The sequence below is a fragment of the Eptesicus fuscus genome, chromosome 3 (genome assembly GCF_027574615.1).
Source record: "Eptesicus fuscus isolate TK198812 chromosome 3, DD_ASM_mEF_20220401, whole genome shotgun sequence".
Lineage (NCBI taxonomy): Eukaryota > Metazoa > Chordata > Mammalia > Chiroptera > Vespertilionidae > Eptesicus > Eptesicus fuscus.
The window spans coordinates 11891257-11909240 of NC_072475.1; the positions used below are offsets into that span (position 1 = coordinate 11891257).

General features: G+C 43.3%; 1 protein-coding gene across 7 annotated transcripts in view; it reads left to right on the forward strand.

The window, feature by feature from the left end:
* APP (amyloid beta precursor protein) overlaps positions 1–17984 on the forward strand; it is a 229520-nt gene that overhangs the window by 203995 nt on the left and 7541 nt on the right. For 4 of the 7 annotated variants that reach the window (XM_054713635.1, XM_054713637.1, XM_054713640.1 and 1 more), the window contains 3 exons: positions 5056–5109; positions 11045–11145; positions 14656–14802. In XM_054713635.1, the coding sequence (XP_054569610.1) occupies positions 5056–5109; positions 11045–11145; positions 14656–14802 (302 nt within the window). The remainder of the gene's footprint in view (positions 1–5055; positions 5110–11044; positions 11146–14655; positions 14803–17984) is intronic. The other 3 variants (XM_054713636.1, XM_054713639.1, XM_054713641.1) reach the window with 1 other exon arrangement.

Genomic DNA, 17984 nt, shown 5'->3' on the forward strand with positions numbered 1-17984 from the left:
TGAAGAGAGAAATTCCCATGGGGCCTGCATAAAGGGGGGTTTGAAAGGAACCACAGTAGTTTTCACTTCAGATGTTTATTCTCGCGCATTAAGTTCCAGATTGCCTTAAATGTTAAAGGCAAAGATAGAGAACCACTTAGGAAATATATTATTGCTTAAGAGGTCCACAGTTTTATATTTAGAAAGGGGAATATAAGGCAGCTGTCAAAATGAAGATGCACATTGATTGGCCTACGTGGTTTTGCCTGTGATCGTGCAGAGAAGTAAGATTTTCTCTGTCTCAAGATTTGCACCTTAGCTAATGTGCTTTCTTTCAGATTTCTTAGCAGAAACTTTCAATTAATATCAGAGCTTGAGTTCTGGTTCTCACTGTTTTCAGATACAACACCCTTTTTTTATAACATTTCGAAAAGGCTTCTTAAGGATGAATCTTAAAATAAAAAGGACTAACAACATTTAGGAGGAAAATCACTATAAGGGATCTAATTTATAATAAGTGTTTCAACACGTAAGTGTTCCGCCTGGACTTCTAGATGAAAGAATGGCATGGTCTGTGTCTGGCCTCCATGCCGACTGCTTCCGGCTGATTGCATGACTCAGGTTCAAGGAGCAGCACCGATGTGGTTTTTCTTACATAGTGAGTAATCTGGGGAAAGCGCTAAATAAAACAGTCTCCCCTCATTTTACCCAGTGGTGAGCTCCTGGAATACCCAGGTTACAGTAAGAACTCTGCAAAAATGCTCTGTGCTTGTTTCCAAAACTGAGTTAGATCTGGACTCACATAACCATGAATATAAGAAATTGTACAGGGCGCAGGACAATTTTATTTGTGGCATTGCCCTGTGCCCGGCATCTAGCATCCCCAGTCCCCCTCTACTAAAAGCGAGCAGTGCCGACCCTCCTCCAGTCTAGTGACAACCAAAACCACCTCCGCATCCCCCACCATCCCACAGGATGGGGCTCCCCGCCCCCAACCCCCACTTCTGGATGAAGTGGGTCAGAGTTTAAATTCCAGCTTGGCTGTGTGTTGTGGGCAAGTTACAGAGCCTCTCCTGCTGTTTCCTAGTCTGCAAAAAAAAAAAAAAAAAAATAGAAATGCTAACTAAAGTTAGGGTGTGAGCATTAAATGAGATGGTGAGAAGGAAGCTAAAGCTCTTAGCAAAGTGCCTGGGACATAGTACATGTTTAGCGTTAGCTTCCCCGCCCCCCCCCCCCCCCCCCCCAAATAGTACCAGGATCTTATTAGAGAGGTTTTACCAGCTTGTATCAAGGATAATCACTCTATGGCCCAATCAGTATATCCTTAAGATTAATGAGCTTGATCCAGTCCTAAAATCTTACCCTTTCTGTCCTCATCTCCCTTTCCTCCCTCTTTCCGGAGCCGTTTCCTGTTAATCTTACAGACATGTGCTCACACACGGAGCTATTGAAAATACCTAGCATTCTCAAAGGATTTCCTCCCATTGTTCATGCAGTCCTTATCATCGTTACTTCAAACACTTCCCAAAAATGCGTGTTTTTTTCCTAAGAACAATCAATGAAGTCCAGAGAGAGGGTCAGACACCCGGGCATTCTTTTAATTTATATTGAAGAAAAAAAAAAAGATAAGCATATCACAAACCCAGCTCTCCAATATTTCAGGCTCTTCGACCAGCTGCGATTTGCCTGAAGAGATTTTTGTTGTGTGTTTTTTCCAATCCACAAAGCGGAACTGGCTAACCTGAAGTGAAGCTGGTGTTTATAATACTATTTTCTCATGGAGTCATCTGGCTGAATGCGTTTGTGTTAATGGCACTTGAGTGTGTTCTTTCTCAAGACTGCCTGAGCTGGCCAGCCAGGAAGATCAGTGTGGATGGCAGTGGCCACCAGCAAGTCCCTGTGGCCAGCAGTCGGCTTCTTTGTCTGTAACACATCCAGAAAGCACGCGGCTGTGCTCAAGGAGGCACGGCAGGCCTTGTAAGATTGCATGTACTAGTATATAATCACAAAGTGACGTTCCCTCCGCTCTGCTTTTCCCTGGCCATAAAAAAAGCAACGAGCAAATCACCGTCAGCGGTGAAATCGAGATTTAATAAAGGCTTTCATTAAGCCTGAGAGCCGGTCCTCTCCAGGCCTCTCTTTGTGTAAAACTGCTTTCCTCCTGATTCCGGCATCACCTTGGGCCGAGTGGCGAGGTTTGCGAGGCAGCATTTAGCTTAGAATTGGTCTATTACAAGCAACGCCAGAACTAACGAACTCAAAAGGCCAGAATTTCAATCATTCTGTGTCTCCTCTTACAGGGAAGGCTCTGATTCTAAGCTGCTGAAGGCAGAGAAATTACACATTTCTGCTTAAGTTTTAGTTTAACTCTTTAAGGTGATCTATTTCTTGTTTTTAATTTACTAGTCAGCCAATGTAAAATGTTTTGAACACTCTATTGATATCACCTTCCGACTGAATGAGGAATAGTCCATTTGAAAAACTAGAGAGTGTTTGTCGTAGATTGGAAAATAATGCAATACTCTGTCTTGATGTGTGTTCTGTTTTTTCCCAATGATGCCATAATTATCTTTTTTAAAATGTCTTGATGTTTGCTCACTGAACACAAGAGTTACTTATTTTTTCAATATTAATTCATACTGAATCAGTCCCAAACTATGAAAGCAGGCTGGGGATTAAGTCACTAAAACTATTATTGTTTTATCTTCCTAAAAAAAGAGAAAAGGTTTTATTACTGTTTGCAAATAATACCCTACACATTCAAAAAGTTTACAGGAGCGGTCTCCTCACCCAGAAATAACTGATGAATGTTTTTTTTTGTGGTTATACCTTTTGGACGTTTCTCTCTGCACACTTGATATTGTCAGTATTCCCTTAAGTAATGGTGGAATGGTGCTTGATCATTGATAAAGCTCTTTCGCATGTCTGTGCATTTAACTTGGGACAAACAGAGAATCAGGGAGAATGTGGCTTGCCTGGGATCACAGAGAAAATAAGTGGTGGCATTCAAGGGGACCCTGAGCCTGGGCCAGCTGCTCGGGCTGCGTTTAAACCCCAGACTCGGCTGCTTCCCCCCACCCCCACCCCGAGACCCTGAGCCATGTGCTCACCCCTCAGTTACTTCTTGGCTCTGCAAGTGGGCTCTGGTGCCTTCCTGCCTTCCACTGAAGCACCACCTGGGGCCCTTGTGAGGACACTCAGAAAGTACAATAATCGTTCGGAGAACTCCATTTTACGAGGAGTAATAAAATCCCCGACTCTCTGCGCTTGCAGCTGAGGGAGAAAGATGAACTGTAGAGAAACTAGATCGCTCAGGTGTATTTGTGAGTTGCAGAAGGAAGTACGTCTCCTCTGATAGGCGAATGAAGCGCTAGAGATGAGTCGTCCTCACCGCAGTAGTTGTTACAGAATATTTCATAAATCGGGTATTTCATAAATGTGGCTTTACAGTATTTGCAAGTTTCCAAAGCAGGTTTTAATTTTCTTTCTCACTACAATTAGAAATGCAGGTGTTATTATTTTTATTTCACATATGAAGAAACAGCCTCGGAAGTGGCCATTTGCCCCAAATCACGTCCATTGTCCATTCTCTACCATGCCACTGTTGGCAGGAGAAAGCACCAAACCACATTTCTCTTTGGATTCATCCAAACGTCTTAGTATTCTCAGAAACATGATTTTCTCATATTTTGAAGACTTGGCATGCTGTCACTTTCTTTCCCCTCACTGTTCCTGACAACGTGTGACATCCAAAATCGATTTGCATTTATAATCCCTCCTTGCATGCCTGGGATGTGCCCATCAGTAAGCTGATGGTCTTTTTTTTTTTTTTTTAATATATATTTTTATTTATTTCAGAGAGGAAGGGAGAGGGAGGGAGGCATAACAACATCAGTCATGAGAGAGAATCATTAATAGGCTGCCTCCTGCATGCCCCCTACTGGGGATTGAGCCTGCAACCTGGGCGTATGCCCTGACTGGGAATCAAACCTTGACCTCCTGGTTTAGGTCGATGCTCAACCATTGAGCCACACCAGCTGGACTGTATGGTCTTCAACTGCTGATCCATCAAGCACACCTCATCTCCCCATGGACATCCTTGCTCACCCCACCTTACCTTCCCACTCTTCTGTTCCCCAGGCCTTATTTCCCCTCTCTCGGCTTCATTTGCCCCTTCTCCGTTTATTAATCCTGAAAGCTTTGTTTCTCTCCCTTGCCTGTTTTCTCCGAAGACCCGTGTCTAAGTTCAAGTCCACATTTCTGGGAATCAGAAGCACTTTGGAAACAGCCGCCAGCAGCAAACAATGGTGGGCACTCTGGTGCCGCCTGCTCTGTTTGTTGCCTTTGGGCCAGACCCAGAGCTCTCGCGCAGGAGGAATTGTGCGAGCCAACAAACACGAGAGGAAATGCCCGCCTTTCACACATGTCAACTGCACGTCATCTCTTCCGTGGAAACCGGCTTTTACAAAGAGAGACAGGGACAGGCTGGCTTACTTTCTGGTTTCTCTCTCTTTACCCTCACACCGGGAACAAATGTGATTCACTCCAGGGCAGGTGATGTGGGAAACCTTTCTCTCCAGATAAGTTCATATTTGCATTTCCCCTGGAGATTGGACGGAGTCCTTTGTAGTTAATTAACTGTAAAATAAGATAAGATTGGACAGTGGTAAAAGGAGGTAGCTTTAAGATTTTCCGCTGGGCTGGGTATAATATATTTTATCTCTCATAAAACACACACACACACACACAAAAAAAAAAAAAAAACTAGCTGTAAACTCTGAGAGGAAAACCTATACCCCTCCTCCAGCTTCTCTTTGATGTTCTGCGCATCCCGGTGAGTGCTTTTTGTGAGAAAGCGAAGGCGTGGGATTGGCACCAGGAGCCAGCAGCCTCTGAAAGTGGTCCCCCGCCCGCTCCTGATGCTCAGGATTAACTCGCTGTGGTTCTCTGCCAGCTGCTCCTTTTTGTATAACTTGTGTATTGCACATGCTCTTCCCTGCTCGGTGTTCAGGAGCCTCGACTTACCATCTTGATTTGTCTCGTTTGCTTTCCGTGCATCTTGCTTCCTGTGCCCAGTCGAGCCTGTTGACGCCCGCCCTGCTGCCGACCGAGGACTGACCACTCGACCAGGTATAGCCCGGGCCCTCCTGCCCCTCAGCCTCTTTCGCTTGAGCTTGAGCAGACGCCGCCCCCCTTTCCTCGTTACTCGCCTCTCTGAAATGCCGATGTTGAGAAATAGGGTTGGAAACGACGACGTGAAAACCAAACTTTTTTTAATTCCCCTTTGCTTTTCCTTGGGCTTCATTTCTTACGTGGTTTTTTTTCTTTCTTCCTTTCTGAGCTTTCCTTTTCAAACAATAAAAGAGAGGCCTTCCAACTTTTTCTAAATCTTTTTTAAGTGGAGAGGGTTCTGTAGGGCCTGTCTGTGCTCGGGGATGGAAACCCACGCACACGCAGGCCCTACCTGGGGGCGAGTCGGTTGCTGCGATGAACACGTCATGCTTTCCTATTGGGAATCGGGAGGAGTCTTGGCTAGCGGAACAGGGCTCTGACTCCAGCCAGTTCCTCAGGGAGACCTGACTTTCTAAAAAGGTCAGAATTGGAGTATCTCCATAACCCAGAAAGGTTTGCATGTCCTCCTTTGTGGGTTGTATTGGGTTATTCTCAGTGAGTGGCTAAAATGGTACAAGGGCTGTACGTGCAGAATTTTACATACAAGCCCTTTCTTTCTCAGACTCCTTAACATTCCCATTCACACCGGAAACGGACACTTCTTTCTTACAGTTCCCCAAGCACTAAGCAGAAACAGTTGTTCACTCTTTGCTCTGTATTTAGTCTACGTCTGTGTCTCAAACTTAGAGAATCATGTCACACCACAACAGGTGCACACCTGCTGTTCACGCCACCCTCAGCCTCACCCAACTGAGCCCAGGCAGTGTTGTCAAAGCCTCAGAAAGAAGAGAGAAGTTACTGACCGGACACACCTGTGTGTCCCGGCGAGAGTTGACTCCTAACAGTGCGCACCTTTGTGTGTTTATTTCGTTCCTTAGCCTCATAATGTCCCTGTGCATAATCACCGGACAGGAAATTAGCCTCGTTGAAGATGTTAACACACGGAGGCCCCAGGTTCAGACATAGTCAGCCCTGGGGCCAGGAGCACGCTCTGCCCCTCTCGCAGGCTCGGGCCACTTCTGTCCCCACCCCAGTCACTGAGGACTCAGAGTCTGACTTCTGGCATCTTTTCATGCCTCTGCACTGCGATGCACAGGGCAGCAGGGACAGTGGAGTGACATCTTGACAGCTAATCTCGTTGATTTTATGAATCTCCGTCTGCAGGGCTTCTCAGAGGAACTTGAATTAGAGTAAGTCAGACACGGACGGCTTCGGCTCCCTTAATGTCTTCCTTATTGCGGGTGCCACACAAGTGAATGTCAGGGAGCCGGCAGTCGACACTCCATCCTGTTCAGCCTACGGGTGGGGCCCAAGGCGGAGGGTCAGTTTCATTCTAACCGCAACCGAGACCAGCCCAGGTTGGTCATTTGCCTTGGGCCTTTTTTTTTTCATGGAATTTCCTGCTTTATTTTTAAAAGGAAGAGCTGCTTTTCATCTACAAACATTAAAATGTGAATTAAAATGTATGTAGGTCTTACATTGGGCATGCTGGGCCGATATGTTCCTATGGAAATATCAGCAAGGGGCAATACCACCAAAGTCAAATGATTTTTTTTTCCTTAAAGAAAAATCTGACATGAATAAGACTTTTCCATATTATTGTCAAACAAAAACATTCTGCTTTTAGGGAAGAGCTAGAGAATAATTAGAAGTAATATAGAGATGGGAAGAAGGTCTATGTAACGCCTTTGTTGTAACAATAGCAACAGTTCATTTTGATATTTCACATAGATCGATGCCCTAACTGCCGTGGAGGGTCAAAGGAAATTAAATAAGTTCCCTGCTCAGAGTGGAATTGAAGAGATGCACACAATTTGTGTGTTCAGAAAGATGAGATGGAGTTAGAAAGGCAGGGATACACAGAACATACAGGGTGAACCAGGATGTCTGTGATGTGAGCAGCTGGGGCACTAACAAAGGCTGTGCTAACCAGGCAGTTGCTGGAGGTGAGCTCTGGGAAGGGCTTGAACAATCTGGGGCATGTCCGTTGGCAAAGAAGAGGGAAATAATTCTATGCAGAGGAGGGCACAGCTTAGGCCAAACTGCCTTTCTTATACAACATAGGGCTTGGGTTCCCCCAATAGAAGAAGGTCATGGGTTGGAAAGGATGCTCAGAGAAGAAGTGAGGAAGATTCTAGTTAAGGCATGCTTATGAATAGTGGTATTTGCTGGATATGCATAACGACATAGGTGTGCTATCCTATATAATAAAAGGCTAATACGCAAATTGTCCCCAGGAGTTCAACCGACCGGAGTTTGACCTCTCACTATGACATGCGCTGACCACCAGGGGGTGGCGCAGAATGAAGGAAGGCCCCAGTCGGCAGCCAGCAGCCAGGGGAAGGAAGGCCCCAGCTGGCAGCTGGAAGACCCCAATCGGCCCTGATTGCTGGCCAGGCCTAGGGACCCTCCCCATGCACGAATTCCGTGCACCGGGCCTCTAGTATTTTTATACTTGTAGTGAGTCTCTCGAGCATCTGGACCAATTTCTCCCCATGTTTTGTAGCATTCATTTTGGTTCTTCCCTCGCCACACTTGGTAAGACTACATGCTTGAGTCTAAGGCACCAAATTATATCTCTAGATTTTTCCAAACTTAGAAACCCTCGCCCAGGGTTGTCATATCAGGTCATTGTGTTTGAACAGTCACTGTTATCACTCTGAAACAAGTAATAAAGGGTTTTTGTATAATCACAGCTGAGGAAAATGACTTCTCCTTGCCTTTCACATCTGAACTACCAGGGCACTGTAACGTCTAGAATGTGGAGTCAGGTAGTGAGCACAGTGGTGATTTTTGAGCCTCGTGGCCATTACAGCTACTCCCTGTGGCTTATTTCCAGTGAAAAATAGACTCCGAAGGACAGATTACACCATTTGACCAGAATAAAGAAGAAAAATACATTAGCAGCCTCTTCACAGGGGCGGAAGGAGAGCCTTTCCTCTGTAATTTATTACCACCCTTCTCGGTCCTTGACCCCAGGCCACGTGAGAGGCGTCATGAAGGCTGTGCCTCTCTCCCTTCAAATGCACACAGACTCTCCTCACTGGCCAGGACTTAGAAAACTGGAGTCACACGAGGGTGTAAAATGAAATCGGCACAACCCAGAAGATGCATCTGGTGAGCCTGTAAACAGAGGTCCCTGCAATTTATTGCACTCTGCCCATTATGTTTTATTACACGCAATGTCAACTTATAGTCATTGGTATTGCCTATGTGCAAGCTTATTAACTTTTCTCCCCTCTTAGTGAGATTTGCTTCATGTACAGAAAGTCTTTTCACTAGATGATTATAAGTGCTCTGCAGAAATGAACTAGCAAGAGCTCTTTGTGCTGAAACTCTCTTAAACTATTGAGCTATAATTATCTGTTGTTCTGATTTGATACATGAAATTGAATTTTTTTACGAACAAAAGTATTCTTGGTATCCTTTGAGAAATAATGTGGGCCTTTAAATTTTTGAGTGAGGAGCACATTTTTTTTTTTTTTTACTTGTTTTTGGTCTCACAGATCTAAAAGAAAAAACTATTCAAAAGACTTTTCTAAAAATCTCAGAAGTATAATATTAACTATTTCATTGCTATACCCTAGTGACAGGGAAAAAAAAAAAAAGGATGAGGTGTAAAGAAATCACTGTGGTTCTACAAAGATCTCAGATTTAAGATAAAAATATACAGCCAGTAAGAATAAAAGAGTGTTAGTGTCACAGTCCAATAAAAATTAGTGTCAGAAATATTAAGGCCAAATGAGGTGAAACTTAGGAGAAAGTGCTAATAATTTTAAAGCAAGAAAATAAATAAGAATAGAGAACCACTGGTCCCTTGTATTAGTTATCTACTGCTGTGTAACAAATAGCCCCATGACTTAGCCACTTAAAAACAATAAGCATTGAGTTTCTTACAATTACTGTAACGCTCAGGATATTAATCAGGCTTCAGCTGGTGCTTCTGGCTTAGGGTCTCTCATGGGGTTGCATGGGTGACGTCTGCCAGCGCTGCAGTCATCTGAGGACTGACAGTGACTGGGACTGGTGGGTCTATTTCCAGGATGGCTCCCCCACATGGCTGTGGACAGGAGACCTCAGTACCCCACCAGGTGAACCTTTTTATAGGGCTGCTTGCATGTCCTCACAACATGGTGGCTGGCTTCCCCAGACCAAGAGAAAGAATAAAAGGGAAGCTGCAATGTCTTTTACGACGTAGCCTCAGACGTCACCCACCATCACTGTCGCCATATTTTATTCATTAGAAGCAAGTCCAAGAGAGGAGTGCCAACAGATTTTTGGATCTGTTTTAACACTGTCACCCAATCTCTGCCCAAATCATTATGACCCAGACAAATTGCAGGCTAAGAGAACCTGAACGTGAATTCACAGAGCTGTTCTCCATGATCCTTGTGGAGACTGGAGAGCAGGAGAAGACCTGGGAAGGTAGGAATAAGAAAATGTAGTTCCCACAAGCAGAAGGGAAAGACGGGAGGGTTATAATCTACAAGCCAGCTGTAGACTGAGATCGATCTCGAGTCTGTCCGGACAGCCTGTGAAATGGAAACTGTGGGCAACTGGACAAGAAATGGGTGATTGGTCATAACCAGCGTGGGTTCCAGAGGTCTGGTCCAGTTAGTTATCCTCTGTGCCTTCATAGTCTGTGCTGCTAGACCAGAGCGTCAGATGCTGGGACACTGTGCTTTTCTGTTCCAGCGAGGTCTGTGAGGAGTTTCAGAGGGCCTTTTAGACAAGGTGGTAAGAGGGACTGAACACAGACAACAGCCTAGGTCCCATGGGAGCTGAAGGAACCGGGAATGAGTAAGAGGAGAATCAGCAGGACCCACTGGCTCTTCATGGGCACCTGATCTGTTCAAGGCTGTAACGCAGAAGGCAGGGCTGGGCTTGTCATGTGCTGAACAAAGAACTTACAACAAACTGATTTGGGGGTAATGTAAGAAAGGCCGTTCTGTCTGAAAACGGAAGCGAACTGATATATTAGCCCTCTGTTCAGGCAGGGGCTGAGAGTTAGCCCTTGGCTGGGAACACCCGAGAGGACATGATTTTAAAAGGCCTTCTCATCCTAAAATTCTGACTTTTGATATTGAAATACAGTGTAGAAACTCATGCTTTGTACTTTCCTCTTTTTGTTTTAAAAAAATGACTTTGCATTTTTGTTTTTAAGCTTCAAATTATTATTATTTGAAAAATGAAATCCATTGTGACCATCGGTGAAAGAGTCATAGCAATTTGTAGAGAAGGAAGTCAGTCGCAAAGGAGCATTTTCAAAGATTATGTGCTGCAGCTCTTTATTCAGCCGTGAGCCAATTACACTCCGTATCTCTGACTAAATCGCTTAACTAAATAAATGATAGGATTTTTACAAGGCCTCACTGCATAGATACAGGAACATAATTTATTGGTTAACGGAACAAAAAAGCCTCAAAGTAGCAGTTTTGTTCTACCAGATAATTAATGTTCATTTTTAAAGGCTTTTATTATTTTTTTTCTGAAGGACTGTGGGCACATATAAAAAACACATGCAATACGCCAACCGATAAGCCCCTCAAACAAGCCAATGTATTCTAGAAACAAACCTTGCAACCCCCCAGCTAGCGCTTAACTTCTGTTTTTCCCCATTTAAAAAAATTATAAAATATTCTTAAAGGTAGTAAAAGCTTTAATTTCAGATTTCTTGAATCTTTAAAAAAAATTGTTTTGTTTAAAATAGGTGGTGGTTAAGGATTTATAGAGAGGGTGCCAATTTTTCTGAAAGAAGTCACTCATTTCATCCAGCTTCAGGCCTAGAAAGGGTTCCCGGTGGCCTCGGTGTTGTAGCGTTGCTGTTCATAGAGAAAATGAATGGACTGTGTGCGTGTTTTAATTATGGTGTCACGCTTACGGTGCCACGCAGGTTCGGGGCTGACCAACATCAAGACGGAGGAGATCTCTGAGGTGAAGATGGACGCGGAGTTCCGCCACGACTCGGGATACGAAGTTCATCATCAAAAACTGGTACGTAGAATAATTGGCCTCTTCCTCCCCTCTGTCTCGCCAAATGACATATCAGCGCTTGTTCGTCGATCCAGTTAAGAAAAAGATTAAGAACACAAGGGAAACACCTGTTTCTAGGAATCTCACAAAAACGTGAAGAAAAGCCCCAACCGGTTTGGCTCAGTGGATAGAGCGTCGGCCTGCAGTCTCAAGGGTCCCAGGTTCGATTCCGGTCAAGGGCATGTACCTGGGTTGCGGGCACATCCCCAGTAGGGAGTGTGCAGGAGGCAGCTGATCGATGTTTCTCTCTCATCGATGTTTCTAACTCTCTATCCCTCTCCCTTCCTCTCTGTAAAAAAAATCAATAAAATATATAAAAAAAATAAAAATTAAAAAAAAGTGAAGAAAAGAGAGAGAGGTTCTTTATGTGCCAGTTCTTTGTGTCTGGAAGGCAGCTAAGCCCACGCCGGGCTGAAGGTAGAATTCATGTCTACTATACAGCCATTCTAATCAACTCGCATTCTGGTGGGTTTGTTGTTGTTTTTTTAGGAAAATAGGTTTATAATAGATTTAACTGAAGCATCAAAATCTCACAAACATGCAAACACTGTGAAGCATCAGCAACACTTCTATTCTGGCTGTTCGCTCACCGAAGTGCATGTTTGTTCGATTCTCTCTGTTGACTGTCTCTGTTTTGCTTCTTCGTTGCTCCCGACTCCCTTGTTCTAAGTGCTCCTGCAGGGGTAGGATTTGGGGTAGGATCTTGGGGTCTCTGTGGAGGTGAGCATGGCTGCAGACTGTTCCCAGGGGTGCTGTTGGTTACAGACTGGAAAAGGAAAAATGGCAGCTTCCTTTTCAGGCTAAAATCACCACCCCACCGCCCCCAAATATTAGAATTAGAGTAAATCAAAAAGCAGCCATTTCCTTGGCAGGCAGCTCTAGTCATGTAGAATCCTTTACGAAAAGCTTCAGGTAAATCCTGCATAATGCTAGCATTCCTTTCATCTTATCAGTAAGCACAGTATGGGGGTTACATTAATAAAGGAGACAGTTTCATACACATTCAGTGATGAACAAGAAATGATAATAAAATTATAACAATAATAATGTTATTTTTGTTTTAGTTGATGTGTGTGGTTTTAAAAAAAAATTTTGTGTTTTTTTTTCCCCCGAGGGGAAATCTCTCTTTCCAATATTCACAAATAAAATTTATAAATCCAACTCTTAAACTCCCAAAGAAATGCCTTTAATGTATTGTTTATGCCTCGACTTTTCACTCTAAATAATTGGAACACATCAGAAACTGACTTGAGATTCAGATTTGCATTTTAACTCCCATAATTTGGGCGGGGGGGCGGGGGAGTGGGTAAAAGGACATTTAGCTTTTTGGAGCATGATTTTCATTGGCAAGTTAATCAGTATAGTTATTCTAGAATCGGGGACATTCTTCATCTGGCTGATGCGAAAGAGGTTAAAAAAAAAACTGGGGGAGCTGCTGAAGAGTTGGAGCCGGTGGGGCTCAGAGCTGGAGATTAATGTGCGGATTTGCCTTTTCTGGTGCCATTGTCATAAAAGTCCGTCGCTGCAATTACACCGACTCCGACTCCTGTAATGCGACAGTGATGAATGGCGGCGGCGGCAATTAGGAGAATCAGCTCCCTCTACTGAACTCCTTGATAAGATAATGCACTGTAATTAGTGGGATGAATATTACAAAATTACAGTATTTTCTTAAAGACACAGGGAGATGGCCAGACATGCCTTTATTCCTGATTACTTCATACTTGTATCACTAGCTAATTAATGATTTGCTTTTTATCAATAATGTTGAGCGAGCAAATTCTTGAGGAAGGTGGAATATTTATGAGCAGCTGCTAATTTTGTTGCAAATAGACCAGGAGTAAAACTCATAGAAATTGGCTGTATATTATCTTGCCTCTTTAGATTGCTAGACTGTTAGTTTTCATTATGAAAATCAGTCATTTTACTGTCCTTGAGATGAAATAAAAACAATATTTAGAGAACTATTTTCATTAAATTTTATAACAAATGTGAAATATGTTTAGTAGTCGTTAGGCCACATAACCTGGCATGAGATCATCATGCAACAAGATGATACAAGTTGTGCCCTAACCGGTTTGGCTTAGTGGATAGGGCATTGGCCTGTGGACTGAAGGGTCCCAGGTTCGATTCCAGTCAAGGGCATGTACCTTGGTTGCGGGCACATACCCAGTAGGGAGTGTGCAGGAGGCAGCTGATCAATGTTTCTCTCTCATCGATGTTTCTAACTCTCTATTCCTCTCCATAAAAAATCAATAAAATATATATATTTTTTTAAAGATGATACAGGTTGCAGTTCTTATAATTCCATTCAAGTAGTTAAATTTGAGAAAGAATGGCCTGCTTTATAAGCAGTAGGAAGGAGTATAGTACAATAAGTTTATCATACTGAATAAATTTCTTCACAATGACCTCCAAATTCTTTCTACTAGTATATTTAATCCAAATAAACAGCAACAATTTTAGCTGGGTTTCTGGAGACAACGTAGTAAGGAAGTATGAGTTATTGTGACTTAAAATTCCTGCATATTACTTCCCTTTGAAATAACTGTCTTTTAAAACGAGGTTAATTAGTGTCCTGCTGAATTATCGTGGCTGAAAGTGGGTAACAGTATGTCCTTTTTCTTCTGTTTAACTCCTTTGTTTTGGAGTGCTTATTCCTGTGTATTGATGTCCCTCTAAGGCGGTGATTTTCAACCTTTTTCATCTCAAGGGGCGCATAAACGATGAAAATTCTGCGGCACACCAAAACATATGTTATATTATTTGCCCATCTGACAAAAACAAAACAAAACAGGTATAATTTGACCCTTCACACTGGACAGCCATTGTTGTATTAGCTGTTGTCATTTTTTTATTTGACAGTCTAAGGGGAAAGAGGTCAGTGCCCCTGACTAATCAGGTATTGTGTGTTTTAAAATTTGGGGGGCCCACCAGTGAGCCATGGCACACCAGTTGAAAATCGCTGCGCTAAAGAAATGAGGACATCTGCGGGTTTGGAAAGCACCTAAGGCGTAGTTGTCATGCATCAGGGCTCCCAGTTTTAAACCTGCTGTGACTAGGAAAATGCTGACCTCCTTTTATAATCATGACTCATGACTATACGGCTTTTGATCGAGCCAAGCTGCTGTCCCACCTCTCCTCTCGGCGAATGTTCCACCGGCCAAAGGGTTTCAGGGTCCTCTCGGCTTGTTTTCTTGCTTCTCTGAGGACAGGTGGGGTGAAAGTAGGCTTGCTAGACCTGGGGAAGCCACCCATTGTCCATCACTCTATAGACTATAAATGTCATTCTTAGTAAGTACAATGTGTGATTTTTTTTGTTTGTTTGTTTCAAGCATGCACCAAAAAATGGTGGGACCAGCAATTCAAACTTATAGCATGAGAAATATTGAATAATTCTAAAACTGTCCATGTACCTCATCAAAATGTCTTGTGCAGTTACAACCCCTTTTCTTGATTTGTTTTTTCAAGGTGTTCTTTGCAGAAGATGTGGGTTCCAACAAAGGAGCAATCATTGGACTCATGGTGGGCGGTGTTGTCATAGCAACAGTGATTGTCATCACCTTGGTGATGCTGAAGAAGAAACAGTACACGTCCATCCATCATGGTGTGGTGGAGGTAAGTAAACGGGGCTGCGTGTTTGCAAGAGGGAGGTTGAGACTGCAAGGGGATATTTTTGCTTGGCGTTAGACTAAGGATCATCCAAGTATTTCTCTTTTAAAAAAAAATCTATATCCCTGCATAGAACTCTCAAGTTGCAGCTCTTTTCTTGCTTTGGTCTTTATTCATTCTGACATAGGAACTATTGAGGCATTGAGGTTGTGCGCCTACATCAACTTCTCATCATTCGTATTGAAATAGCAAACTATTAATCATAACGCCTGTCTTAGAAAATTGTGATCACCTCCAACATTAAAAGAAAGAAAAGAAGTGGCAGAACTTAAAATTGAATAAAGGAAGTGCAAGGCTGCTCCCCTCCAAAAAAAAAAATCTGAACACATTTATTCCCAGACTTTTTTGTGTGTTTCTTAAATAGTCTGACCTCTAACTAAAACCAGGTAATAGTAAATAATAATTATTAGTAAAGAGTCTTACCTTTAAAGTTTTGCAAAAAATTATGTCATGCACAGCTGGCATGGCTCAGTGGTTGAGTGTCGACCTGTGAACCAGGAGGTCATGATTCGATTCCCGGTCAGGGCGCATGCCCAGGTTGCGGGCTCGATCCCCAGTATGGGGCGTGCAGGAGGCAGCTGATCAATTATTCTCTCTCATTGATGTTTCTATCTCTCTGTCCCTCTCCCTCTCTGAAATCAATAAAAATGTATGTATATTTTTAAATCATGTCATACCAGACAGCTGAGCAGAACATACATGGTTATTCAAGATGTTCAACCTGCAACCCTGCCCTTTCACCTGAAATAGTCTAGTTTTGAGCCATTTAGTACAGATGTACAGGAGGCGGAGAGAAGACCCACCAGTGACAGTGGCGGTTACTGCACCGTTATGTCCTTGAGACTGTTTCTCCCCACAGGCCAGTCTGTGACTGACATGGCTGTGTTATACACAGAAGGTAGTGGGTTACACCAACAAACTAGAGTAAGCTGCAAGATTCAAGTACGACTTCCTAAACCCATGATACAAAATATTGAGAAATAAAATTTACAAATAAGTTCTTTTTATGCTTTTCAAATACAGTTGGGGGGAAGGACACTCATGGTACATATGATTTCTTAGAAAACAATTCGCGACAGCGAATTAATCCATCTTGAGAAGTGTCAGATTTTTAGAGCTGAAAGAGATCCCAGTGATGAATCAAACTGATCTTCTCATTTTGTAGATGAGAAAAGAGACCCAAACAGAAGTGTTTGCGCAATGTCAAGCTAAGTAGGGCCAAGGTCAAAGTATACATTTTCCCACCTCCTCTCCATTGGCTTTTCCTTCAGAGAAATGTCCAGATATTACCCAGTGAGTTAAATTTCTCACTAAACCCAAGGAAACATGCGCCAAACCATCCTTGATTATGGGGGAGCCGGAGCAGTTTAAATATACTAAATTTGTGGCAAAGCCAGATACCTCACTGTGTTCAGCCCCTAACATCTCCAGGCTACTTGTTTATAGTAGCTACTGATGAAAATTGGTTTTGAGTCTTATTCCCTCTGTGCATACGGGTACGATGTGCTAAAGAGCAGAGAAACGAATGAATGAATCCAGGGAACAGGTAGCAAAATGTAAAAAAACTGAGTGGTTGGCAAACTAGAGTGTGAGCACTTGAAATCAGCAGTGACGGCGTCATCGAATATGGGGTATTGCTCTTTTCTGAGTAGGATTTCTGAGCTTGTGTCCTATGAAACACTATCAGATAACATTATTACTAGCATTGGTTTACCTCACTTGTACTCAAAACAGTTTTGTTTTTTCATTTTAATTCCAGGTCTGGGCAAATAAAAGTTTGTTCATACTTGAATAATTCAAAAGCCTTTTTAAGTTTACCTAATGTAATTGTGTTTTAATTGCCTTGGACTGATAAATCGATCCAAGAGGCAGCTTCCTTTTTATCCAAGTGCCTGAATTTGATGCCGAGGCCACATACAGTAAGTCCTCACTTAATGCATCGATAGTGTAAACGACATATAACAAAATCAATTTTACCGATAGGCTAATTGATAGAAACAAGAGTCACGTTTCTATGGCATCTCATCCACTTTATAAGGAGATGACATGGTTTGGGGACCTGCTGTATTGGTTTGCTCCGGCTGCCATAACAAAGCCACACACTGAGGCCTCCAACAACAGAAATTTACTTTCTCATGAGCTGGAGGCTGGACATCTCAGATCAAGGTCTCGTAGATGGCTCGTCTCCGCCTTCACCTCTTCTTTCCTCTGTGTGTGTCTGTGTCCTGACCTCCTCTTCTCGTAAAGACACCAGTATTAATGGACTAGGGCTTACCCTAATGATCTCATTTAACTTCAATTACCTCTTGAAAGACCCTGCCCCTAATATAATCAGATTGTGAGGTACAGGGGGTTAGGACTTTAATGTATGGGTATGGGGGGAACAATTCAGCCCTTATCAGAGCTAGGGATGCTGGGCAGAGAAGGAGGCCGGAGCAGAGGCTGTCTGCCATGGTTGTGCCAGGGACTGACTAGGTACTTATTTGAAAGGACACACGCCTGGCCCTACCCCAGACCCAGGGAACCAGGCTTTCCAGATAGGAGGCTGGGAACCTGAGTGTTAAATTTTTCTGACTGAGTCAGACATGTAAGAAACATCTCCAGTATTCCTTAAGTCTACTTTACAGCTGCCTACGTGAAATGTTTCTTTCGGTTACCAAGGAACGTCTCCTTGGGTTTGAAATATCAGAGAAGTTGACACTTCAACACAGATTCTGGAAAAAAGGAAATAATTTTTAAGCCAAGAGGCATCCTTCAAGGAACAAAATTATAGGGAGGGCGGTTATGCAGCTCTTCTTTTGATATTCATCTTGCTAGCTTCTTGAGAGCAACTAGAAACCTCTCTAGAGTGAGTATCCCACCTCGTTTTGTGTTTCTGAAGAAACGCGTTGTCCAGCTCCGTGCTGAGCTGGGTAAAGCAGTGTTGGACCACAGCTTCCTCCAAGGTGTGTCCACCATCCCTGCGCTTAGGAAAGTTATAGGCTAGCTGGGGTGGTAGAACTCGGGCAAAGAGCCGCAGCCCAGCCTGGGCACCTCGGCTGTCTCACCTGGCCCATTGAGTCTACCCTCAAGGGAAGTGATTCTCCTACAAACGTTTGCTGTCCGTCTCAGCAGGCTCTCACACTCAA